The sequence below is a fragment of the Clinocottus analis genome, unplaced genomic scaffold (genome assembly GCF_023055335.1).
Source record: "Clinocottus analis isolate CAN_PGR_092001 unplaced genomic scaffold, fCliAna1.0.p SCAF_21, whole genome shotgun sequence".
Lineage (NCBI taxonomy): Eukaryota > Metazoa > Chordata > Actinopteri > Perciformes > Cottidae > Clinocottus > Clinocottus analis.
This window is the reverse complement of record NW_027175943.1, coordinates 3,333,865-3,359,938: the sequence shown is the minus strand read 5'-3', so window position 1 is coordinate 3,359,938 and position 26,074 is coordinate 3,333,865. Positions and strand designations below refer to the sequence as shown.

The following is a 26,074-nucleotide window of genomic DNA, read 5'->3' as shown; positions in this document are numbered from 1 at the left end:
TTATGCTATAAAAAAAAACTCCAAACAATATATTCTTCTTATTTTTTAGCAAGAAATTGCGATCATCTTCAACAGGCAGGGTTTCATTTGACCTGAAAACAACCACGTCATACTAATTGCATTTTATTTTTTCAATTGCAACCAACGCTTTAAATTGAACATGTGTGTACTTTGAAATCAGAGTTTTCTGAAGTCTGATTGGACTGAACAATGATTTACTTTAAATCCCATACATTCTTTGCAGATGTTCTTGTATATTTCATGTATTGATGTAACAATGTGTTCGCATCATACCTACATACATTACGTGTAATGTAGAAAGAGAGTTTATTTGAGTAACAGACGGAATCTGACACACTTGATGAGAGGAACAGTGACGACCTCGCTGAGTCTCGGAGCGGGGATTCAACACTTTACCAAATAAGGCCAGCGCGGGGCGTGGGACGGCATGAGGAGAGCAGGGGATGCGTCTCCAAGTACGCACGGCTTTTACAGGAACTTTACGCCTCTAGAAAAACACGAAACACACCTCCGAACAAAGAAAAAAGGTAAGATTAACTTTAAAACTGCTGTCTGTCTCTTTGTGTTCTCACAGGGAGTTGATGTAGTCGCGTCTATCGTGCTCTATTTCTGGAACAGCGACACATTGGACTTGATAGCGCGGCGCTGGGCGCGGCATGCCCGCTGCTTGGGACGGAAAACATCTGTAACGAGATAGTTTTTAAATGTCTGCTACTCTCCTTCACCCGTAACAAGTACATCGCATCCGCTTTCATGATATCGCCGCTGTGTCTCTGCCTGCAGCCGGGCTTCAAGCAGGACTCACAGCAATGCACAAACTATGTCAGGTATGCGGCATCACACAAACAGTAACAAGGTATATATGCGTGCGTGCGTGCGTGTGTGTGTGTGTGTGTGTGTGTGTGTGTGTGTGTGTGTGTGTGTGTGTGTGTGTGTGTGTGTAAAACCATAAAAAGGAGGTCGCAAGGACACGAAGCCACACACACACGCGCGCACACACACGAATGCTACAGGTTTGGTGTTCTCGTGTAGCTACGTCATCAAACAACCATCTGTCAGTCCTAACAAAGTGACAAAGTACATGATGAACTTTTCAGCAGAAGATGATGGAAGAGATCCGCCGCATTGACTGCAGATGTATATAAACAGCATCTAACTGGAGTAACTGTAGTAACTCTGCTTGGTTTCTGGACGTGACTACGTGCTCTTCGCTGGCTGCGTCTTCCTGCAGACGTGCCATTAGCTGCTTCCTGTCTGGGCGCGTCTCAGTCCGCAGAGCAGGAAGCTCATGAGCTGATGGCTGAAAGACAGATGGCGTTGACAGCAGCGTGAACCCGGGGAGGAGAGCAGGCCTGCACACTTAGAGGCTCATTTAAAAGTCCTGTAAACATCTGGACAGCAGACCTGCAGCATCCCTGTGACGTCACTCCTCCTGTGCACCAGTGCTGCATGCTTTTTTTGTTTTTTTTTAAAGGCCATGCTGTGACAAAAGGTGCATTCCTCGCTTCAATATGCTTTGTGAAAGGAAACTATAATTGGTACCCTGTGTGAGAAAAAGCTTCCTCCTCCTCTTCCTCCTCCTCCTCCTCCTCCCAAAATTCAGTGCACTTGGAAGTGGGAGGAGGATCCCTGTCCATGTTGGTCTTCACGCAGTTTTCTCCGCCCCATCCCGATGAAAAGTTTATGTTTCGTGTTCAGTTTCCATTTATCTCAGAAATGAGGACTGTGAGAGCAAAATATTAACACAAAAATGTGTGTTATATCGGAAACAAAGCAAGGAAATGTTTGAGCGGTCTGTGCATGACTGTGTTATTTATCCTCACGCTGCTCGTTACCTTTAAAACAGTTGCTTGATCAGAGGAGATACGCATCGTACTCATGGCCAGTTTAACTCTATCACACAATGGTTGTGTGTTTGTTTCCAGGGTCCATGGTGTTGTATATTGAACAGATTGTAAAGCTCTCTGAAGCCAAACCCTCTGCTCAATAGAAACGTCAACACTTTGGACACTAGAGGGCACCAATGTGAAATAGTTGTTTTTTACCTCCTGCAGTTAGAAATGTTCGACTCTCCCTTCCGTTTCAGAGCGAGGGACTGCGCCCACTTCCTGTAAAACCTTGTTTGCAGGCCACAGCTCACACACACACTCCTCACACACACTCCTCTGTGGCTCATCAGCAGCGTTGCTGTTGCTGTTTCTCACCATTTGGACGTTGCAGTTTTGTTCGTCATTATGTTTTAATTAGCTGACAGACAAAACAAAAAGTATGTTGATAGTATTCAGCAAAATATGTGACATGAATATGGTGAATTTAATGGTGAATATACCTGCAATTAGAAACTGGGCATGTCTGCCTGCATCATCAAGTCAGGGCTACAAGACTTTTATACAATAATGCAGCCAGGAGGATGATTTTTCAACAACATACTGCTCTACATGCATCAAACTGATTGACTCTCCTCTTTCCTTGACTCTCCACAGAATATGTGACAGAGTGTGTGACGAGCTGCCGACACAAGATCTCAATCCTCGACCCGTTCAACCCCCTCGCTGGACCGCAGAAAGCCTCCTCCAACGCCTGACCGAGTGTGACGTCCCACAATGCCGCTGATCGTGTTGCCCACCTCCCGGCTGCTGTGGGTGCGCGTCGCCGCCCTGCTGTTCACCTGCGTGGCGTTCAGCGTGGTGGCGCACGGGGCCCAGCTGTACCACGGCGGCATGGCCGACTGGTGCATCTTCTGCTGGGCGTTCAGCTTCGCCTGCACCCTGCTGGTCCTGCTGGTGGAGCTGTTCGGCCTCCAGGCCCGGGCCCCGGTGTCCTGGAACAACTTCCCCATCACCGTGGCCTGCTACGCCTCCCTCCTCTGCCTCTCGGCCTCCGTCATCTTCCCGCTCTTTTTCCTCAAGGACCAGCGTGCCGGGGAGGCGCGCGACTATCGCATCGCCGCCACCGTCTTCTCCTGCCTGGCGGCGGTGGCCTACATGGTGGAGGTGAGCCTGACCAAAGCGAGGCCGGGCGAGGTGGCCGGTTACATGGCCACGGGCTCCGGCCTGCTGAAGGTGTGCCAGACGTTCGTGGCCTGCGTCATCTTCATCCTGGTCAGCAACCCCGTGTCGTACGACCACCACGCGGCGCTCAAGTGGTGCATGGCGGTGTACTGCATCTGCTTCATCCTCTCCATGCTCGTGGTGGTGCTGTGCGTGGGCGAGTGGACCGGCCTCCTCCCCGTCCCTTTCTCCAAGTTCCTGTCGGCTTACGGGCTCCTGGCGGTGATCATGTACTTGACGGCGACCATCATCTGGCCCGTGTTCCAGTTCGACAAGAACTACCAGCGCTACGGCCGAGCGTCGGCCAACCTGATCGCCGTGGCGGTGCTCACCGGCCTCAACTTCCTGCTTTACCTCGCCGACCTGGCCTACACGGCCAGACTCGTGTTTGTCAGCGCCTGAGAGGAAAGGAGATGAAGGAAGGGGAGGCAGATTGAGCGTTAGAGCACGGAAATATACATGCCAAGAGGTGGAATGGCTTTACTCGTCTCTTTCGGCGTTTAATAGCGGGATGCCGAAATGAGTTTTCCTGACAAATCCTTAACTCACCTCCAGTGATTGTGTGTGTGTGTATCTGCAGTGTTTTACCCCTAATGTGAGTGTAACGTGAACAAATGTCAAAGTAATCTGTCAATGCTGTTAAAATCCAATGAAGTCAACACACTGGAACAGCAGAAGAGGGAGAATAAATGTGTTTCCTGTATCTGAGACACACAAGCTGGATGCTGATGAGGGAGCCCGCGTCCTGACCCACGGTTTCAATTATGTTTCATATTTATTCTCATGTTATCGACCAGAAATGTTCCTCGTTGCAAGTGTTTCACTACATTTTGTGAAAAGATAATCAAGTTAAGTCAAACCTTAAGTATTGAGGTCCAAATGAATCACAAGTGTCTTCATCATTTCAAGTGTTAATTGTGAAAAGAAATGTTATTTACCGAATAAAGTCTTTTTTTTAAATATGGGTTTAGGGGGTAAAATACTTTAACTCTCCTTTTGTCTTGATACAGTATCAGTCTTGAAGTATTTGAAAGAATGTAATGTGAGAAAATAAAGTTTTTCACTTGAACCAATGAAACGTGCTGTGACGTTGTTGTGTTTGTGTGTTTTTCTTCACACGGCGATGAAGACGAGTTGCAACACGCCTTCACTTTGCAGTCAGTGAGGAATGGAGGCTGCTCAATGAAGACGTTGGAGACAACAGGAAACACCATCAGGTCCGGTTTTGTAGATTCAGAGACACCTTCATCGACATTGTGAACACATCCAGGAGCGTAGACATTCTGAATCACGAGATTCGGCTCTTTATACAACTGCTAGATGGACAAAGAGGAGTTTCAGTTGATCCAAAATGACCCAGAGAAAGTTTCCTTACATTACCGATAAAACAACTGCTTGTGAACACGTGACTGCTGTCAGGAAAATGTTCCTAAGTTGCAGCGTTGCTTGGGGATTTATGGAGCCAAATGCAGGTCATATGTATTGTTCATTTAAAAAAATGATATGAATCTGAAAAAAAGTTTTAAACCTGAAAAAAATATTTTAACCCCAAAAAAAATAAATTTGAAACTGTAAAAAAAAAGTGTGAAAGTTGAAAATGACTGAAAACTGAAAAAATAAATTTAATTAAAAAAACAAAACAAAACTGAATCAAAAAGTTCCCACACACTTATTTTTATTGCAAATACATTGTTGAATTTTTCAACAACAAAACTAACCCTTTCTCAAAATAAAGGAAGTCACCTCAACCTCAGCAGCTAACGGTCCCACCGACTTCAAAACCTGTTTCATTTTGAGCGGTGCAGTGGTTTCATAACATCGCCCGTGTTTCCGGTGAAGCCCCGTCTAGATTAGTGTTCATGGAGACAGCACTCATCAAGCTCCTATGAGAATATGTTTAAAGCTTTTGTTGTTTGACGCAGTGGAAATACGTGATTATTGTTTTCATTGTTTTCAAAATCGGGAACAGCTCACTCTGCTATCCAGAACCGGGGTTACGTTAAGCAACCCAACGTTTTCATTGATGGTTTCTGGTGTAGAATGAAGACGCCTTAGAAAACTGCACATCAGCAATTTCACATCATACAAAGAGAGCGGACCACATTGTAGACTGGGAGGAGGGAACGTGCAGAGCTGTCGTCACGCTTAAAAGTTAAAAATTAAAAATTAAAAAAAACCTACTTATACGGAAGTTACAGGAAATACCTTCTCATAACGATTCAGTCTTGTCCGATCGACATGTCACTCAGCCGTTTCTTCCCTTTTGACGACATGGACGGTGAGTTCATTTCTTTTTAAGCTATTTTCTCATATTGCTGAACAGCAGGGGAGTGAAACTCATGTTCACATGGAGCCACTTCAGCATTATGGTCGCCCTCAAAGGGCCCGTCATATCTGTAACGCTGTGACTCCCTCACATATTGTTAAACAACTGTCTTTGCATCTGATTTGGTTTATTCAAGTGTAAAGATATGTGACATGCATTTATACAAAAGTTCAAATTTAAGTAAGCAAATGTCTCTGTTATTACAACATAACTCCATTTAATGTAGTGTTAAGAAACCTACTTTACTTTATCAAAGACCAAAATGATGAAGAGAATAAAAACAAATCAAACGCATGTTGTTACATTCACTTTTTTCGAAGCTTTTTTGTCACAGTTGAGAAAAATATAACTGGTCCAACAGCTAATTGTGAGCAGTAAGAACATGTGGCATGTGGGATACTGCTCACATACTTTATGTGGCATGGGGCACACCTTGGACAGTTTTTTCTTGAAGGCTAAATTTTGCGTACTTGGCTCTGTGTTTGGTGTGAAAACAGCTGATGAGACTATGACTCAGACGGCAGTGAATATGCAGGTAGAAAATCCACAGCCACTGCTCTGGTCACTGTAAAGCAGCATAGACTTTAATTTTAAGACGATCATATGCCTTTCAAGCAGTCGAGGGCCACTGAAAATTATGTGGCGGGCCGAATTTGGCCCGCGAGCCTTGAGTTTGACACCTACGCTGCACAGTGAGCCATAGAGTTACAAGATATTTGATGTACAAGATGTATTTTATGCTTGTGGACCTCTTTTTCTGTCACATACATATCTCATAACGGCAATGCAACTGTTTTATAAGTTTCAACTGCTTTACCTTTTCATTGTGACTTTTGACCAATTAAGATATTTATTTTAATTGAGCTGACGTGTATCTATTATGAAAACAACCAAAAACACAAATGTTCAGTATCATTGATGGACTTTATTCTCTTTCAGTGTCAAACAGGAGAATTGTCATCCTGGGAAAAACTGGAGTTGGGAAAAGCAGCCTGGCTAACACCATATTTGGAGAAGAACGGTTCCAGATCGACCACACTATCAACTCTGACCCAAGTACATGTCAATCAGAAACAAAATCTATCAATGGAAGAGGCGTCACTTTCATTGATTCTCCTGGTTTATTCAACACACATCGATCTGAGAAGGAGTTGAAGTCTGAAATACTGAGATGCATCATTGACTTTGCTCCTGGGCCTCATGCCTTTCTCATTGTGCTTAAAGTGGAGAAATACACAGAGCAGGAGCAGTCTGTCATCACTAAAATAAACCAGTACTTTTCTGAAGAAGCGTTTAAGTATGCAACAGTTGTCTTTACTCATGGTAACCAGCTCCCTGAAGGAAAGACCATTAAGGACTTTGTCCGTGATAATGAGCTTGTGAGTGATCTGGTGAGGAAGTGTGGAGGCCGCTGCCACGTCGTTGATAATAAATACTGGAAGAACAACCAGCAGGGTGAATACAGGAGCAACCAGTTCCAAGTGAAGCAGCTCCTCAAGACAATAGATGAGATGGTTGAGGCAAACGAAGGAAGATGCTACACCAATGAGACGCTGCAAGCAGTGGAGGAAAGAATCATACAGGAGATGCAACTCATTAGACAGTCACTAGGAGACATGACACTCAACCAGATCTTTAAGGTAGCTAAAGAAAGAGTATACAGGCTTTTGATTGATGTGACGGGTATCACAACAGGTGCATTGTTGGGAGCTCTTTTTGGTGTAGTGTTGTTTGGTGGAGCAGTTCTCAAAGCTTTAAAGAAAGCATTAGCAGTAGGAACAGGAACAACAGTAGAAGAAGTAATAAGAGTAGGAGCAGCAGCAGCAACAGTAATAGGAGGAGCAGCAGAAGTGATAGGAGTAACAGCAGCAGGAGTAATAGGAGGAGCAGCTGCAATAGCAGCAGGCTCAGTGGTAGGGGCTGTTACTGTTGCAGGAGCAGTAAAAGGAGGTTTTACAGGATACGATGCAGCTCAGGAAGCAAACACACTCGGCGAAGCAGCAAAATTGGCAGCAAAGTCTGTCATGAAGGATGTACGATCTGTCTTTGTAGCACAGGATGATACAGAATCAGAACAACCTTTAATCAGCTTTAACTCTTAAAGATGGAGGAGATAATGTGTCATTAAAAAGCCAAACCTTCCTGTAAATAACATGGAATATTTGAACATCTTGCCAGGAGCTTCATACTTTAAACTGGCAATAGATGTTTTCTGACTTAACTGTATACCCATACACGTGACCGTACTTCATATTCTATATTTTCCTGTCTTTACTTTTTAAGTGTCTGATGTGTTGTTTATGATATGTTTTGGAAACTACAGCCACAATTTTTTTTTTCTACAATCTATTCCCTCCATAATTAAATTAGTTTCCTCTGTTTGTATTTCTGTCTCCTGTTGAAACATTGTTCACTGTTTCCTGTTACAGAGACAAACATAACATGTTTCATAATCATGTATAACATCAGTGTTCAACAACAGTTGTGTTTTTTTGTGGATAATAATGTATCACTAGGACCAATATGAACAATGAAATAAAATGAAACCTCTGGAAAATGTTATTTGATCAAATGAAGTTTTTACTTAAAGTAAAAAAGGTAACACACACACGCATGAGCAGCCCTTACAGTAAGTGCAAGTTAAATAAAAGCAGAGGACCGCAGGAGAGAAGAGACACGGAGGACGTCGTCTGGTCGAACACTTTTACTCTTCGCTGATTTCTCTTCTTAAAACATGGACGGTAAGTTAAAGTTACTTCTTCAGAAACGTCCCGGACAGCAAAGTAATGAGAAAAGAGGAAATGCAGACGGAGGGAAGGTTCTGTCGTTACAGACACCACCACTCACTTCTAGTGGGCCATAAGTGATGATTCAGAGTTAATTATTTGTGTCATCAAACTCTTGCATATCATAGCTTGTAGCATTTACATATAGCATTCAATAAAGTTTGGACCTAGAGGGCATCCTACAGTTTGAAACGTACGACTTTCACCTCTGTTTCAGAGCGAGGGACTTTCCAGCTCAAGTTTAAGCAGAAACGCTTTCACTTCCTGTAAAACCTCGTCTGCAGGCCACAGCTTGGACATGCTCCTCATACATTCCTCCAAGGCTGATCAGCAGCGTCGATAAAGACACAAGAAAAACATTCTCATTCATTCTTGTCTAACCGACATGTTGCTCCGCTGTTACTTCACTTTTGACAACATGGATGATGAGTTCATTTCTTTCACTGTCTGTTTAATGCTTTTCATGTTACTGTACAGTGATCATACAGTTACAAGAGATACATCATTTTTGATGATTGTGGACCTAATTTTATGTCACATGCATGTCTCATAAAGAGAAAGCAGATATGTAAAGTCAAGTTCCAACTGCTTTACCTTTTCATTGTGACTTTTGATCAACGACGATATTTATTTTTAATTGAATCTTTTATAAAAACAGCATGAAGACAAATGTGCCAAGGAAGGAGGACACTGTGAGGAGGAGGAAGGGTGAGGGGAGCGACCATTTGATGCACACACACTGAAAAGGTGTGCAGCCTTGCTGTGTGATCGATGCCCTCTTCCAGTAAGACACTGGGAGACGGCTTGTTCAGTGACCTTTGACCTTAGTAACAAACATACCCAAAATATACACACAACACCGTCTCAGCCTGCTTAAGGGTGCTTCAATTGCAAATATTACTGTGAATTAAAGTTAGTACTAATCCACACCATTTTCATATTATTTCCTCTTTTATTTTGGGGCATATCGTCTACAATGTGTTCTCATTAGTTTCCAACTGGGACTGGCCTGCTGTGTCATGAGCGCCCTCTGCTGGGCCCCTGCAGACTTGCGTGGTGCACCCCGCAGACTGTCCTCAGTCTCTGTGGTAGTTGATCTGTACCATGGCCTTCGTTTACGCTGCAGGAGGAGCTCTCTCACCTTCAGGAGACGACGGAGGACCCTCAGAGATGAGCCAGTCTGCACTTTGGTTGGAGTGTACGGAATACAAACCAGTTTTATTTGTTTAGTTGTTTTTAAAGTAAAAGGAAGATATAAAAAAGAATCATGTAAAATATGAAGTAAAAGAAAAGACAAAATCTCAAAAGTTTAAGACCTTAAAAATGATCAGGTGAACAAAGAGTTCATGTATTTACTTCTCATTAATATTTATTCAACATAGAAGCACATGTAATTACATATTGATACATGAAAGAAAAACACATTAAGGCTGAAATCATTAAATTTACACTAAATGATTATATGTGAAGAATATAGTCAATGAGTCAATTAATTAAATGTGAATCAATCATTTTTAACAGAATGATAGAGCAAGTACAACATATTACATATTACTTATGAATACACATATTCATCTCAGTGGTTGAATATTGTCTCGAAAAAGATTTGCATGCAATTTATTGGGAGAGATTACTTTTTAAACACTCTTCAATGGGACATTAAAGGTTTGGACTCTATTGTTTGCTTTTAACAATGACACACTTCCGTTCCCTCTCTGCTGCTTCCAGGTGCGCGTCTGAGGTGCAAAAAACGCTCTCACCTGCGCTTCTTGCTGCAACACCTGTTCTTGTTGCTACACCTGCTCCTGCTACTACACCTGCTGCATTTCTGACTAAACCAAGCCCTGCCTCAAAAAATGAGATGACTACTTTGACCATCATTTCTACACCAAAAAGAGCACCTTCCAACACACTTGTTGTGATACCTGCCAAACGGAACAAAAGCTGCTCAGATGCTCGATCTCTAGCCTCCTCTCTGATCTCTTCCTCTGACATGTTCTCATGTGACTGTCTAATGAGTTGCATCTCCTGTTTTATCTTTTTCTCCACTTCTTCTAGCATCTCATTGGTGTAGCATCTTCCTCCGTTTGTCTCAACCATCTCATCTATTGTCTTGAGGAGCTGCTTCACTTGGAACTGGTTGCTCCTGTATTCATCCGGCTGGTTGTTCTTCCAGTATCTATTATCAACGACGTGGCAGCGGCCTCCACACTTCTTCACCAGATCACTCAGTTTCTCATTATCACGGACAAAGAACTCAATGGTCTGTTTTTCAGGGAGCTGGTCCCCATGAGTAAAGACAACTGTTGCATACTTGAACACTTCTTCAGAAAAGTACTGGTTTATTTTAGTGATGACAGCCTGCTCCTGCTCTGTGTATCTCTCCACTTTGAGCACAATGAGAAAGGCATGAGGCCCAGGAGCAAAGTCAATGATGCATCTCACTATTTCAGACTTCAACTCCTCCTCGGATCGATGTGTGTGGAAAAAATCAGGATTGTCGATCAAAGTGACGTTTCTTCCATCAATAGATTTAGTTTCTGCTTGACATTTACTTGTGTCAGAGTTGACAGTGTGGCCAATCTGGAACACTTTCTCTCCAAATATGGTGTTAGCCAGGCTGCTTTTCCCAACTCCAGTTTTTCCCAGGATGATGATTCTCCTGTTTGACACTGAAAGAGAATGAAGTCCATTAATTATACTGAACATTTGTCTTTTGGAAAATAAGAAAATTCTGTTGGTACCTATTAAATAGATGCTTTATGTGTGGTAGTAATACACTCAATTGTTGACTGTTATTCTCAGGTTTAATCTAAAAACATATCTTGTGTGGTTGATAATAATAAAGCTTATTTATACAACACATATCAAAACCAATGTATTTCACAGGCAACTAAAAAGAACAAAGGATGCAGCTACACACATTTCTACATTTATTTATGTTATGTATATGTTTCTATGCATCTGTATATATGTATGTGTGTAGACCACAGGTATGTGTGTGTGTGTGTATATATATATATATATATATATATATATATATATATATATATATATATATATATATATATATATATATATATACATACATACACACACACATATATATAAATATATATATATATATATTTATATATATATATATATATATATATATATATATATATATATATATATATATATACACACATTTCATTTGCTTATGTATATTTATTTCTTATTTTTGTATATATCTGTTATCCCTGTTCCTGTTATTATTTATTTGATTTGATTTGTGTGTTTAGCTTAGTTTATTTCATTAGATGTCTGTGAGTGTGGGATGCTGCTACTTGGACAAAAAAAATTCTCCTTGGAGATTAATAAAGTACTTTTCATTCATTCATTCATTCATATTCATAAACACATATGAATAAATCCAAACGTGATCTGTATACTAAAAGTAAACTACAGAGCGGAACTAACAGGAAGTCATTTTTTCTATAACTTCCTGTGTATACTTTGAAGGCAGCTGAAAACTGTCCGACTTGACCAGTTTCAAACTAACCGAATAACAACAAATGGAGTTTGGTGACGTCATGAAGTGGGATCATGGGAGTTGTGGTCTTTACTACCATTTTACAGTCAACTTCTCCCGATCAAGATTCAGTCATTGTTCATCGTTAAGTAGGTTTTTACCGGGAGCCGAATTACACCCAGAGGTTTCCTGCTCTCAACTATAAACAGAGCCGGTCATTAAAACCGGAAACACTCTGAATGAAGCGGTTCCATGTTTAAAATATGTGTTTCTCGACGCTGTTCTGCGAGCAGCTGCAGCTAGCGTTCGCTCAGCTTGTTTCTCTGATAACGTAAGATTATGATATAATAATACAACGGTACAAGCTATGATATGCAGGAGTTTATCGACACAAATAATCAACTTTGAATCATCACCCACGGCCCACTAGAAGTGAGTGGTGGTGTCTGTAACGACAGAACCTTCCTTCCGTTTGCATTTCTTCTTTTCTCATTACTTTGCTGTCCGGGACGTTTCTGAAGAAGTAACTTTAACTTACCGTCCATGTTTTAAGAAGAGAAATCAGCGAAGAGTAAAAGTGTTCGACCAGACGACGTCCTCCGTGTCTCTTTTCTTCTTTCACTTTCACTTACTTTAAGGATGGGTGTTTTTGTGTGCGCCCGCGTGTATGTGTGTGCGGGGAGGGAGGGTAGCTTACTTGATTCCCTCAAATAACATTTTCCATAGCTTTCATTTCATTCGTTGTTCATATTGGTCGTGGTGATACATTATAATCCACAAAGAACCATAACTATTGTCGAACAAAGCCTTGATACGTAGGATGTTTTTGATGCTTTGTGGGCCTCTTTTTATGTCACCTACATATCTTAAACGATAATGCAACTGGTATATAGTTATAAGTAAAGTACTACTTTACCTTTTCATCAGAATCAGCTTTAATGGCCATGTACATTTTCACATCCACGGAGTTTTACGCCGGTTTGTGCCCTACATACTTGTGAATTTACAATAAGCAAAGATAAATATTTTAAAAAGACATTAAAGAAAGTGCAGGTTGACGTGTCTGATTAATTGCTCATCAGACTGACGGCCTGAAGTCCACAGTCATCTCCACGGTCTTGGACTTGTTCAGGTCCAGGTGGTTCTGACCACACCAGAGGACCAGCTGTTCAACCAGACTCGTCACCGTTCCCGATGAGGCCGATGACCGTTGTGTCGTCAGTATATTTTCATTTTTGACACATTTTTCAAATATTTTTTAACATAGTTGTACATTATAATCAACAATAACCACAACTATAGTCGAACGAAATTATGTTGTACATGATTAGGATTTTATGTTTAGCTCTGGAACAATGTTTCAACAGGAGACAGAAATACAAACACAGTAAACTAGTTTGATTCAAACCATTTTTAGGATTGCATCTGTGATTGCAATTAAAATGTCTTTGTCTTCATCTTTTATCTGTTGTTAGTTGGTAAAACAAGATTAAGGGAATAATTTCGAATCTTAAACTCTGTACACTCTGCTTGTTCATCATGCGCAAGTCTGCAGGGGCCCAGCAGAGGGCGCTCGTGACACACGACACGCTAGTCCCAGTGGGAAACTAATGAGAACACATTGTAGATGAAATGTACCAAAATAAAAGAGGTAATAATATGAAAATGGTGTGGATAAGTAATAAGTTAAATTCACAGTAATATTAGACATTAACGTCCCCTTAAGCAGGATGAGACGGTGTTGTGTGTACATTTTGGGTATGTTTGTTACTGAAGTCTGGGAGAAGGTATCAGTTACACAGCAAGGATGCACACCTTTCAGTTTGAGTTCAAAAGTTAGCAACTTCATCCAGTTTCACTAACTAATCCTAGATAAAAGGTAAAGACAAAGATCAAACATGTTAAACTGCAATCAGAGATAAAATCTTAAATGTTAAAATCAAACTAGTTTCCTCTTCAACATAAATTGTTTCATAATCATATACAACATAATGTTGTTCATCGATATTTGTGGATTATAAGCATCAAGAAATCACCAAGAAAAATATAACACACGACTAAAAACTGTGGAAAATTATCCCCCTCCCCGCACACAAACGACCACACCTAATCTGTAAGTGAAAGTAAAAGTTGAGTAAAAGCAGAGGACCGCAGGAGAAATGAGACACGGAAGACGTCGTCTGGTCGAACACTTTTACTCTTCGCTGATTTCTCTTCTAAAAACATGGACGGTAAGTTAAAGTTACTTCTTCAGAAACGTCCCGGACAGCAAAGTAATAAGAAAAGAGGAAATGCAAACGGAGGGAAGGTTCTGTCGACACCACCACCACGAGTGGGCCATGAGTGATGATTCAGAGTTGATTATTTGTGTCGATAAACTCCTGCTTATCATCGCATGTACCGTTGTATTATCTCCATAACGTTACGTTATCAGAGAAACAAGCTGAGCGAACGATAGCTAAACGATAGACCTCAGGGTGTAATTCGGCTCTCGGTAAAAAAAAAAAAAAAAAATCCTTAAAGATGAACAATGAAGGGATCCTGACCGGTAGAAGTTGACTTCAATGGTAGTGAAGACTACAACTCCCATGATCCCACGCTGCTTCACCAAAGGCCACGATATTAGGCTGCGGTAGAATAGCCTTTTTTGATGACCCGGAAGTACCTAAATAGCCGCCATAATCAGTGCCGGTCGAATTCTCTAAACGCAAAGGAAATGAGCTTCATGCAACTTAGCTCATTTAAAAGCTTAGGAACCACTGGAACTTCCTTAACGAAAGGAAAGGAGAAAATGCCGACCCACAATCACTTGCGGCGGAAACATTTAAAGTGACGTTTCATTCGGCCGTTCACGAGAACAAACGATCATGACAAACGCAGATCATGTAAATAATAAGAAGCGTAACTTGGAAATACTTTCAATAATCTGATTAACCGGCTGGCAAACTATGAACGTTACGTTGCTGTTGCTGAACACGGCTGTGAAGTGATGAAACTGCTGTATTTGATATTCTCTCTCTGGTGTTGACATGCAGCCTCAGTCCTCATTCTTTTATTTTACTTTAGTTACAGAAGCTTTAATGAAAGAGTTAAACTGGACGAGCTCTTCAGTCTGACTCATTTTTATGATTATCATTTTTTGAATCAACTATTTATTTATTACAATAAAACACTATCAAGTTATGTTGTGTTTCATAAACTGTTGTCTGCATATTTTTATAATAAAATTATAATTGCATATAAACCATAACAACATAAATGGATATGAAACACATCGTCAGTGGGATAACGTATTTAATTCAGCACGTTTGAAACCGAACAGAAACAGTTTAGAAGCTTTGTACTCTGTGAAAAATCCCTTGGTTTCACTTGAATATTCCTTCGTTAATTTCTATTCCAACCTCGTTAATAAAGTAATATATGAACCAGGTTGTTTAAATCGTCTGCATGATGCAGCAGGACCTCCAGTGTTTGGATCAAGTAGCTATAGGTGAAAACCGAGGAGCGCTAAATCTTGTGAGCTAAAGCGATTAATTCAACGGGTCACAAACAGATTTATTTAAAATCAAGGTAAATGTTAATATCAGATCAGACTCTGTTCCAGATACATAAAAGGACTCAGATTTGGATCAGTGCCAAGAACACCTGCTCATCTCTTTTTAGACTGTTTACAAAATGATCCTCTGTGTTCTTCACCACGATAGATTAACTTATATTATGAACAGTGATTTGTACTTTTAGAAGACTTTATGTATATAAAATATTATTGATGCTCATTGGCCTTTTTAAGTATTGACACTATTCTTCATTATTCTGCTGATGCAGTTCAGTATTATTGATGGACTTCATTTTCTTTCAGTGTCAAACTGGAGAATTAGCATCATGGGAAAAACTGGAGTTGGGACAAGCAGCCTGGCTAACACCATATTTGGAGAGAAACTGTTCCAGATCGGCCACACTGTAAACTCTGAAACAAGTAAATGTCAAGCAGTAACTAAATCTATCAATGGAAGAAACATCACTTTGATCGACACTCCTGGGTTCGTCTACACACATCGATCTGAGGAGGAGCTGAAGTCTGAAATAGTGAGATGCATCACAGACTTTGCTCCTGGGCCTCATGCCTTTCTCATTGTGCTTAAAGCAGAGAGATTCACAGAGCAGGAGCAGGCTGTCATCACTAAAATACACTTGTACTTTTCTGAAGAAGTGTTCCAGTACGCGACAGTTGTCTTTACTCATGGGGACCAGCTCCCTGAAGGGCAGACCATTAAGGACTTTGTCCGTGATAATGAGCCTCTGAGGGATCTGGTGGAGAAGTGTGGAGGCCGCTGCCACGTCGTTGATAATATATACTGGAAGAACAACCAGAAGGATGAAAACAACAGCAACCAGAAAGGTAAATACAGGAGCAACGAGTTCCAAGTGGAGGAGCTCCTCAAGACGATCAATCTGATGGTTGAGGCAAACGGAGGAAGATGCTACACCAATGAGATGCTGCAAGCAGTGCAGCAAAGAATCGACCAGGAGATGCAACTCATTAGACCGTCACATGAGAACATGCCAGAGGAAGAGATCAGAGAGGAGGCTAGAGGCAGAGTATCTGAGAGGCTTGGGAAGAAACTGGCTGGTATTGCAACAGGTGCATTGGTAGGAGCTTTTTTTGGTGTAGTTGTGATGGTCAGAGTAGTTCTGTCAGCTTTAGAGGAAGTGCTTCCTTTAGTCACAAATGCATTATGTTTAGGGGTAGCACCTGCAGTAGCAGCAGCTCTAACAGCAGAAACAGGTGGGGCTGCAGGTAAAGCAGCAGCAGGCGGAGCAGCCGGAATTATAGCTGGAAAGTCATTAATCGCTCTCATAGTGACATCAGCTCTAGTGGGAGCGGTGACAGGAGGTATGGGAGGATATGAAGCAGCTCAGGGAGCAGACACCCTATTCACAGCAGTAAAAAGTGCAGTGAAACTCGTCTTTACTGGAAGCAAAACTACTGTGGATGCACTAAAATATTGTTTGAGAAAAGAGAGTTAAAACCTATAATGAGCTATGATTAGTGGCGCCCAGCCAATAGAGGGCCATGAGGCCTGGTCCCACCTTGAGCCACCAAAAAAAAAAAAAAATCTTTATAATATTATTAGATATAAAAAAAATATCATACGTCTCTACTGCGCCGTGCGCATGCTTGGTCCAGATCCATTTGGCCCAAGAAATACGGGTCTAATAAGCAGTTTAGCCAATCACTGATTAAAAATATAAATGAGTGACATACAATTTAGCCAGTTCTCATTTGGGACCAGGGTGCACATTTCCGTCTCTCGTTCTGGTCAGGGTTAGTCTCCTGAAAGCGCCATTTTAACAACATGACAATAGCGACTGTGAGCATGAAGCACTGCTCTTTAAAGAAGACCAATAGCTGCCTCGGTAAAATCTCTCCTCCAACACCCGTTTCAGAGAAGAACCTCAGCGGAGAAACTACAAGTAAAACATCTGGTCCCAGATCAACCGGACCTCACCATAAGACAACAGACTGGCGTGAAAGGGAAGCAGCTTCTGTAGAGACGGCTAAGCTACACCAGGACGGTGTGGCTAAGCTAGCTGCTAGATGCAGTCGCGCAAACATTGTATTTTGTTTTCCGTGTTTGCTTTTTACATCTACAAGGGCCAATCCAGCATGGACAGATACGGGAGTAAGGGACATGAAGCACTTGTCGGAAAAATGACGAAAAGATGAGAACACGACTCGCATGGATAACTCCGTCAAGCCGTTAAGCTGGCCTGCCTAGCTGCCCAGCTGGACGACAGACAGAGGACTGCAATGAAGAAACACAATGAGGTGGATAAAAACGGGCACATTTTATCCAAAATAATTGATTGTGTGAAATTTTGTGGGGCTTTTGAGTTGGCCTTGCATGACCACACTGACTCCTCGGAGTGCTGGCGGACTGCTAGCGGAGTGCCCTAAGACAGCCAGCGTTTTTAAAGGCACGTCAAAGACGGCACAAAACGAGCTGTTTGACAGCTTGCTGTCGGTTATAATATGATATATAAGTAACCGAATTTGTGTTCTGGCATTAGTGACTGTTTGTCATTCAATGTTGTTGTTTTTGTTGCATGTGTTGTAGCTGCATTAAGCTACATTTATCTGACTTCCTTTTTTCAGATGAGATGCTTTTATTTTGAAGGCGGCTCTTGAAGTCAAAAAAGGAAGTTGCAATGTATGTCAAAAGCTACGGAAAATACGGTCCTTTTTTATACAAATTAAAAACCGTAACGGTATTAGCACTCAGTGGAAGAAGCACAAGGTTAGGTAAAGTTGTAATAAATATAATAAATGTAATGACTGTATGTTTAAGGAAATTTGGGGTGAGTGTTGACTGTGTGTGTGTGTGTGTGTGTGTGTGTGTGTGTGTGTGTGTGTATGCTATTAATGCAAATGAGGAGTAATATAACATGATTATTGTGTTTGTGCCTTTTACCAGTGGCGGGCTGTCAGGGCCAGCTCGGCCTTCTCTGCTGACCTAAACAAAACGCACGCGTTCAGCTGTTAAACTCTACATGATAATTTTCCAGGCCCACCATTTACACAACTTTTATGGTGGTTTGGGGAATTTATCAGTCAAGTGCAGACTATCTTTCGGAGGGGTATGCGACATGATGTATGTATGTATATTAATATACTGAATTGTATGAATGAGATGTCCTGATTATGTCAAAGTGTTGGAATAAAGGTTACATATTTAACTGAAGTAGTAATGCATGATATCTTTTCTTGCATTGAATCATACAGGGATGTTTGCTGAAATTTGAGTAGCCGTATCAAAAAGAAAATTGCCACTAGCTGCCACTGCTCTTCGCTGATTTCTCTTCTAAAAATATGGACAGTTAGTTAAAGTTACTTCTTCATTAGCGAAGAAAAGAGGAAATCCAGACAGAGGAAAGATTCTCTGCTATTACCGACACTTCTAGTGGGTCATGAGTGATGATTCAGAGTTGATTAATTCTGTCAATAAACTCCTGCTTGTCATAGCTTGTACCATTGTTTAAATATAGTTACACAGTGGTTGTGTCAATGGTGTTGTATATTGAACAGATTGTAAAGCTCCCTGAGGCCAATCCGTTTCCTTAATAAAAACATCAACAGTTTGGACACTAGAGGGCACCAATGTCAAATATTTCTTTTTTACGTCCACAGTTAGACACATTCCAGCACAAATGCTGATTTGGCTGATGAGTTTGGACAAGCTTGTGCTTGAGAGACACACTAGAAACTAGGCGAACCACGTCCGGACCACGAATATATATATATATATATATATATATATATATATATATATATATATATATATATATTCTCACTATCTTTCATTGTTAAGAACTTTACAACATAAAACTAGTTTCCACTGTTGTTTGTATTTCTGTCTCCTGTTGGTCACTGTGTTTTCCTGTTACAGAGAGAAATATAACATGTTTCATAATCATGTACAACTTAATTTTGTTCAACAATAGTTGTGTTTTATTTATGGAATATAATGCATCACCACGACAAATATGAACAACGAATAAAAGGAAACCTAGGAAAAATTCTATTTGAGCAAATACAGATTTTACTTAATAAACTACCCTCCCCCACCACACACGCAAACACACACACACACGCACACACACGAAAACGCCCTTACAGTAGGTGAAAGTGAAAGTTAAGTAGAAGACAATACGAGAAAAATGAGACACCGTGGACGTCGTCTGATCGAAAACTTTTACACTTCACGGATTTCTCATCTGAAAACATGGACAGTAAGTTACAGACACCATTCACTTAGTGGGTCATGAGTGATGATTCATAGTTGATTATTTGTGTTTATAAACTCTTGCATATCATAGCTTGTACCATTGTTTTTTGTATATACCATAACGTTACGTTATCAGGACACAAGCTGAGCGAACGATAGCTGCAGCTGCTCGCAGAACAGCGTCGAGAAACACAGATTTTAAACATGAAACCGCTTCGTTCAGAGTGTTTCCGGTGTTAATGACCGGCTCCGTTTGTAGTTGAGAGGAGGAGACCTCTGGGTACAATTCGGCTACCGATAAAAACCTCCTTAACAATGAACACTAAAGGAATCCTGACCGGGAGAAGTTGACTGCATTGGCGGTGAAGACCACAACTCCCATGATCCCACGCTGCTTCATGACGTCACCGAACTCCAGCTGCGCCTCGTCTGGAACGCAGACGAGAGCAGGCGGCAGCACGAGGAGGCGTTCAAGAAAAACTGCGATCAAGTCAGACACAAATACATTTTACCGGCATGCATTGCGCGTTGATCGCCGGCGATTAATTCTGCGCAGAACTGGCTCATCTTGAACGAACTTTATGTTTAAAGAATTAGAGGCCAAATACAGAAAAATGGAACTCCAATACGAGTTAAATCTTTTACAAAAGATGGGAAAAAAACTAATGATGAATTTAATTATTACATATCAAATATATTATATGTATTTTATGACACCATTCAGCTTGCAGCTTTTAATTCTTAGATATTGTTACAGTTGTTTTTCATGAGCCGCATTATTCCAGTTAGACATCATAACAATAACTTAAGATGATCAAAGTAATTGTTTTTAATCAGGACCTCTAGTGTTTACCATGATAGATTACCTTATGTTGTGAGAAGTGATTTGTACTTTTAGAAGACTTTGTGTATATAAAATGTTCTTGATGTTTTTTGATGCTTCTGCCCAACAACGTTTGGTTTCTTTTGCCAAAAGACAAACGTTCAGTATTATTGATGGACTTTATTCTCTTTCAGTGTCAAACAGGAGAATTGTCATCCTGGGAAAAACTGGAGTTGGGAAAAGCAGCCTGGCTAACACCATATTTGGAGAAGAACGGTTCCGGATCGGTCACACTGTCAACTCTGACACAAAAAAATGTGAAGCAACTACTAAATGTATCAATGGAAGAAACATTACTTTGATGGACACTCCTGGTTTCTTCGATACAGATCGATCTGAGAAGGAGTTGAAGTCTGAAATAGTGAGATGCATCATTGACTTTGCTCCTGGGCCTCATGCCTTTCTCATTCTGCTCAAAGTGGAGAGATACACAGAGCACGAGCAGTCTGTCATCACTAAAATAAACCAGTACTTTTCTGAAGAAGTGTTCAAGTATGCAACAGTTGTCTTTACTCATGGGAACCAGCTCCCTGAAGGAAAGACCATTAAGGACTTTGTCCGTGATAATGAGCTTGTGAGTGATCTGGTGAAGAAGTGTGGAGGCCGCTGCCACGTCGTTGATAATAAATACTGGAAGAACAACCAGCAGGATGAATACAGGAGCAACCAGTTCCAAGTGAAGCAGCTCCTCAAGACAATAGATGAGATGGTTGAGGCAAACGGAGGAAGATACTACACCAATGAGATGCTGCAAGCAGTGGAGAAAATGATAAAAGAGGAGATGCAATTCATTAGACAGTCACATGAGAAGAGATCAGAGGAAAAGATCAGAGAGGACGCTAAAGACAGAGTGTCTGGGGGTCTTTGGACAAAACTGGCTGGTATCGCAACAGGTACATTGTTAGGAGCGCTTTTTGGTGTAGTAGTGATGGTCGTAGTAGTTGTCTCAGCTTTAAAGGCAGTGGTTCCTTTAGTAATAGCTCTAGCACCAATTCTAGCACCAGCAGCAGGTGGAGCAGCAGCAGGAGCAGGTGGAGCAGCAGCAGCAGGAGCAGGTGGAGCAGCAGCAGCAGCAGGAGCAGGTGGAGCAGCAGCAGCAGGAGCAGGTGGAGCAGCAGCAGGAGCAGGAGCAGGTGGAGCAGCAGCAGCAGGAGCAGGTGGAGCAGCAGCAGCAGGAATCGCAGCATTCGCTATAGTGGGAGGGGTGGGAGGAGGTGTTGCAGGATATTATGCATCTGAGGGAGCAGAAACACCCCAGGAAGCAGCAGAGATGGTAGCAAAGGCCGTCTTTGATGCAAGCAAAGCTACTGTGGATGCAGTAAAACGTTGTTTTAATTAAACAATAGAGTTTAAATCTGTAATGAGCTCTGGAAGAGTATTAAATAGTATCACTTATTAAATTGAAGGGTAATTACATGATTGAAACAGAGAGACACTGTGGTACTGCTTTGTACTGCAGGTGAGACCCTGAAGCGTAACAGCAACACTCTGTGCTTTGGGCTTCAGGCTGACACTCATAAAGGAAACCTCTGAGCATATTGGCTTTTATTTACGTCTATCTGACAAATATAAAACATGCATCTTGAAACATACAGACATATAGAAAGTGTGATCTTAAAGGGTGATTTACCTTTTATTCATCATTTAAGTTTCATACTGTTTGATGAGCTCTGACTTCTTTCTTTTTATCGAGCTAAATGTGTTTTCATCTCATACATCACTATATTCTTTACATATAATCATCTAGTGTCAATTTAATGATTTTAGCCTCAATGTGTTTTTCTTTCATGTATCAATATGTAATCACATGTGCTTCTATGTTGACTGAATGTTGAGGAGAAGTAAATAAGTGAACTCTGATTATTTTCAAGGTCATATTGGGAAGTCCAATTTTTAACATATTGTCTTTTCTTTCACTTATCATTTATTGCAAAAAAAAAAAAAATAAAACTGGTTTGTATTCTGTACACTCCAACCAAAGTGCAGACTTGCTCATCTCTGAGGGTCCTCTGTAGTCTCCTAAAGGTGAGAGAGCTCCTCCTCTGAGAAGCTGACAGCAGTAAACGATGCAACGTTCATCTTGTCATTTTTTGTACACTGTAAACATGAATATAAAATTATGTCAATACACTAATAGATCTTCAGAACATGTTCAAATTAAACTAGTTGTTTGTATTTCTGTCTCCTGTTGAAACATCTGCCAGGAAAAAATGTGATTTGCTCATATAACATTTTCCAGCGGTTTCATATCAGTCGTTACTATTCAAATATTATATTTGTCTTGGTGATACATTATAATTCACAACTATTGATGAAAAAAAGTGATGTTGTACGTAGATTGTAACACATTGTATGTTTCGCTGTGTGAACAATGTTTCCACAGGAGACATAAATTGTTCAGCGACCTCTGACCTCAGGAACGAACATACCCCAAAATCTACATGCAACACCGTCTCAGCCTGCTTAGAGGGGGGTTCATTACAAATATGAATGTGAATTTAAGTTATTGATAATCCACACCATTTTCATATTTTTCCTCTTTGATTTTGGTACATTTCATCTACAATGTGTTCTCATTCGTTTCCCACTGGGACTGGCGTGCTGTGTGTCATGAGCGCCCTCTGCTGGGCCCCTGCAGACTTGCGTGGGGCACCCCTCAGACTGTCCTCAGCCTCCGTGGTAAATGATCTATAACAAGCTCCGTTTTAATGCACAACACATGATGAGCAAGCAGATGAGTAAGTCTGCACTTTAGTTGCAGTGTACAGAATACAAACCAGTTTTATGTGTGGTTGACATCACTGCATCAAGGTATCTTACTTTACTGGCTCACATGCTATGAACTATGAAGGAACATCAGTCAGAAACTGTAAATAACCTTAACAATAATAACATCAAATGTTTCATAATCTATGTATAACATAATTTTGTTCGACAATAGTTGTGGTTCTTTGGGGATTATAATGTATCACCACGACAAGTAACATAAACGAGAAAAAATAGACGCGTGGAAAATGTTATTTTAAGCAAATAATATGTTTACAAGTCAGGTAAACTATACTCTCCCTCAGCACACACACATACAAACAAAAAAACACGCACACACATAAGCACACGCCCTTAAGGTAAGTGAAAGTGAAAATTAAAGACACACGGAGGACGTCGTCTGGTCGAACACTTTTACTCTTCGCTGATTTCTCTTCTTAAAACATGGACGGTAAGTTAAAGTTACTTCTTCAGAAACGTCCAGGACAGCAAAGTAATGAGAAAAGAGGAAATGCAAACGGAGGGAAGGTTCTGTCGTTACAGACACCACCACTCACTTCTAGTGGGCACCATAACGATACGTTATCGGAGAAACTAAACGATAGCTTCAGTTACTCGCAGAACAGCGTCGAGAAACACATATTTTAAACATGGAACCGCTTCATTCAGAGTGTTTCCGGTTTTAATGACCGGCTCTGTTTGTAGTTGAGAGCAGGAAACCTCTGGGTGCAATTCAAGAAACAAGAAACTGGTCATGTCGGACAGTTTTTAGCTGCCTTCAAAGTATACACCGGAAGTCACAGAACCAGTTACTTCCTGTTAGTTCCGATCTATAGTCTACTTGTAGTTTAAACCTAATAATTAATTATTAATATTTATAATAATAATAACAATACTAAGAAATCTAAATAATAATAATTAAAGAGGATCAGTGTAATAGTTTTGAATTAGGACCTCCAGTGTTTGGATCAAGTAGCTTTAGGTGAAAACTGACGAGCGCCAAATCTTTTGAGCGAAAGCGATTATTTCAACGTGTCACAAACACATTTATTTAAAATTGAGGTAATTATAAACATCAGATAAGACTTTGTTCCAGATACATAAAAGGACTCAGATTTGGATCAGGGCCAAGAAGTACTAACAGACTTTTTTTTTTAACCAAAAGACACATTATTATTATTATTATTAATATTATTATTATTATTATCATTGATGGACTTTATTCTCTTTCAGTGTCAAACAGGAGAATTGTCATCCTGGGAAAAACTGGAATCGGGAAAAGCAGCCTGGCTAACACCATATTTGGAGAGAAACTGGTCCAGATTGGCCACAATGTCAACTCTGACACAAAAAAATGTCAAGCAGTAACAAAACCAATCAATGGAAGAAACGTCACTTTGATTGACACCCCTGGTTTCTTCGACACACATCGACCTGAGAAGAACCTGAAGTCTGAAATAGTGAGATGCATCGTCGAGTGCGCTCCTGGGCCTCATGCTTTTCTCATTCTGCTTAAAGTGGAGAGATACACAGAGCACGAGCAGGCTGTCGTCACTAAAATAATCCAGTATTTTTCTGAAGAGCTTCTCGAGTATGCAACAGTTCTCTTTACTCATGGTGACCAGCTCGAGGAAGAACAGACCATTGAGGGCTTTTTCCGTGATAATAAGCCTCTGAGTGATCTGGTGAAGAAGTGTGGAGGCCGCTGCCACGTCGTTGATAATAGATACTGGAAGAACAACCAGCAGGGTGAATACAGGAGCAATCAGTTCCAAGTGAAGCAGCTCCTCAAGACAATAGATGAGATGGTTGAGGCAAACGGAGGAAGATGCTACACCAATGAGATGCTGCAAAAAGTAGAGAAGAAAATATTAAAGACGGCGCGAAAAATTAGAAAGTCACATGACAAGAAATCAGAGGAAGAGATCAGAGAGGAGGCTAAAGACACCACATATGAGTGGTTTTTGATTAAATGGGTTCGTAGTGGAGTAGATTTTTTGTGGAGAGTTTTTTTCGGTAGTGCCGAGTAGTTGTCTCCGCTTCATGGACAGGCTTTGTCTTAGCCAAGTGTGAAATTAAACCTCTAAGGAGCTACGGCTCTTGAAGAGTGTGATCAAAAAGTATTCTCTCCCAATAAATTGCATGAAAATCTTGTTCTAGACAATATGTAACCACTGAGATTAATGTGTGTTTTCATAAGTAATATATCATACATTGTACTTATTGTTTTGTTGAGGTATCTACTAAAAATTCCCGAGAGACAATACACCATAAACCTATTTCTCTATTCTTCTGTTAAAATAATTGATTCACCAATTAATCTTTTGAGTTATAGCACATTGGGTTTTATTTTACCAAACATGGCTCTTTAAACCTACAGCCATAGAGAAAGTTTGATCTTAAAGTGTAATTTACTTGTTATTCATAAGATTTATTATCATTTAAGTTTCATCATCTTTATTGAGTCATGATTTCTTTCTTTTTATTGAGCTAAGAGTGTTTTGGTGTCATATATCGCTATATTCTTCACATATAATCTCATATTATTTCTGTCATTTTAATGATTTCGGTCTCAATATGTTTTTCTTTCATGTATCAATATGTAATCACATGTGCTTCTTTGTTGAGTAAATGTTAAGGAGAAGTAAATAAGTAAAGGTTTTGAAGGTCTTGTTGGGAATTTAAACATTGGACATTTTGTCTTTTCTTTTACTTCATTTTTGTAACCATGTATCTTCCTTTTATTGCAACAAAAAACAAATAAAACTGGTTTGTATTCTGTACACTCCAACAAAAGTGCAGACTTGCTCATCTCTGAGGGTCCTCCGTCGTCTCCTAAAGGTGAGAGATTTCCTCCCCTGAGAGGCTGACAGCAGTAAACGATGTGACGTTCAACTGAACGACACGTTTTACAAATATTGTTTAATATTGTTTTACATTA

The 26,074-nt window shown here is 40.6% G+C and overlaps 3 protein-coding genes across 4 annotated transcripts; 2 read left to right on the top strand and 1 right to left on the bottom strand.

Annotated features, from left to right (window-relative positions):
* Window positions 1–446: 446 nt before the first annotated feature.
* Window positions 447–4,112, top strand: LOC137792307 (myeloid-associated differentiation marker homolog). Of its 2 annotated transcripts, none has more exons than XM_068587931.1 (2): window positions 447–548; window positions 2,505–4,112. In XM_068587931.1, exon 2 carries the CDS (start codon window positions 2,625–2,627, stop codon window positions 3,471–3,473), a length of 849 nt encoding a protein of 282 aa, XP_068444032.1. In that variant the 5' UTR covers window positions 447–548; window positions 2,505–2,624; the 3' UTR covers window positions 3,474–4,112. The 2 variants fall into 2 exon arrangements, with proteins under 2 accessions (XP_068444032.1, XP_068444033.1); XM_068587932.1 differs by lacking the exon at window positions 447–548 and adding an exon at window positions 654–848.
* A 1,189-nt stretch (window positions 4,113–5,301) lies between these two features.
* LOC137792570 (uncharacterized) lies at window positions 5,302–25,929 on the top strand. The gene is made up of 10 exons (XM_068588303.1): window positions 5,302–5,349; window positions 6,337–7,430; window positions 9,276–9,381; window positions 10,360–10,476; window positions 13,842–13,928; window positions 15,557–16,720; window positions 17,146–17,246; window positions 19,392–19,488; window positions 20,502–21,704; window positions 24,367–25,929. Exons 1-10 carry the CDS (start codon window positions 5,310–5,312, stop codon window positions 25,161–25,163), a joined length of 4,806 nt encoding a protein of 1,601 aa, XP_068444404.1. The 5' UTR covers window positions 5,302–5,309; the 3' UTR covers window positions 25,164–25,929.
* LOC137792141 (GTPase IMAP family member 7-like) lies at window positions 9,619–12,390 on the bottom strand. The gene is made up of 2 exons (XM_068587639.1): window positions 12,236–12,390; window positions 9,619–10,855 (listed from the first exon to the last, which is right to left on the bottom strand). The coding sequence occupies exons 1-2, from the start codon at window positions 12,240–12,242 to the stop codon at window positions 9,858–9,860; spliced, it is 1,005 nt and encodes a 334-aa protein (XP_068443740.1). The 5' UTR covers window positions 12,243–12,390; the 3' UTR covers window positions 9,619–9,857.
* Window positions 25,930–26,074: the final 145 nt, after the last annotated feature.

Bases quoted from the DNA above. Each gene is read 5' to 3' on its own strand.
- LOC137792307 (XM_068587931.1), top strand. From the start codon at position 2,625: ATGCCGCTGATCGTGTTGCCCACCTCCCGGCTGCTGTGGGTGCGCGTC.
- LOC137792570 (XM_068588303.1), top strand. From the start codon at position 5,310: ATGTCACTCAGCCGTTTCTTCCCTTTTGACGACATGGACG. The intron at 10,477-13,841 runs GTAAAGACAACT...GAGTAAAAGCAG, and splicing joins CAGGGAGCTGGTCCCCATGA to AGGACCGCAGGAGAAATGAG. The intron at 19,489-20,501 runs GTAAGTTACAGA...ATTCTCTTTCAG, and splicing joins CTCATCTGAAAACATGGACA to TGTCAAACAGGAGAATTGTC.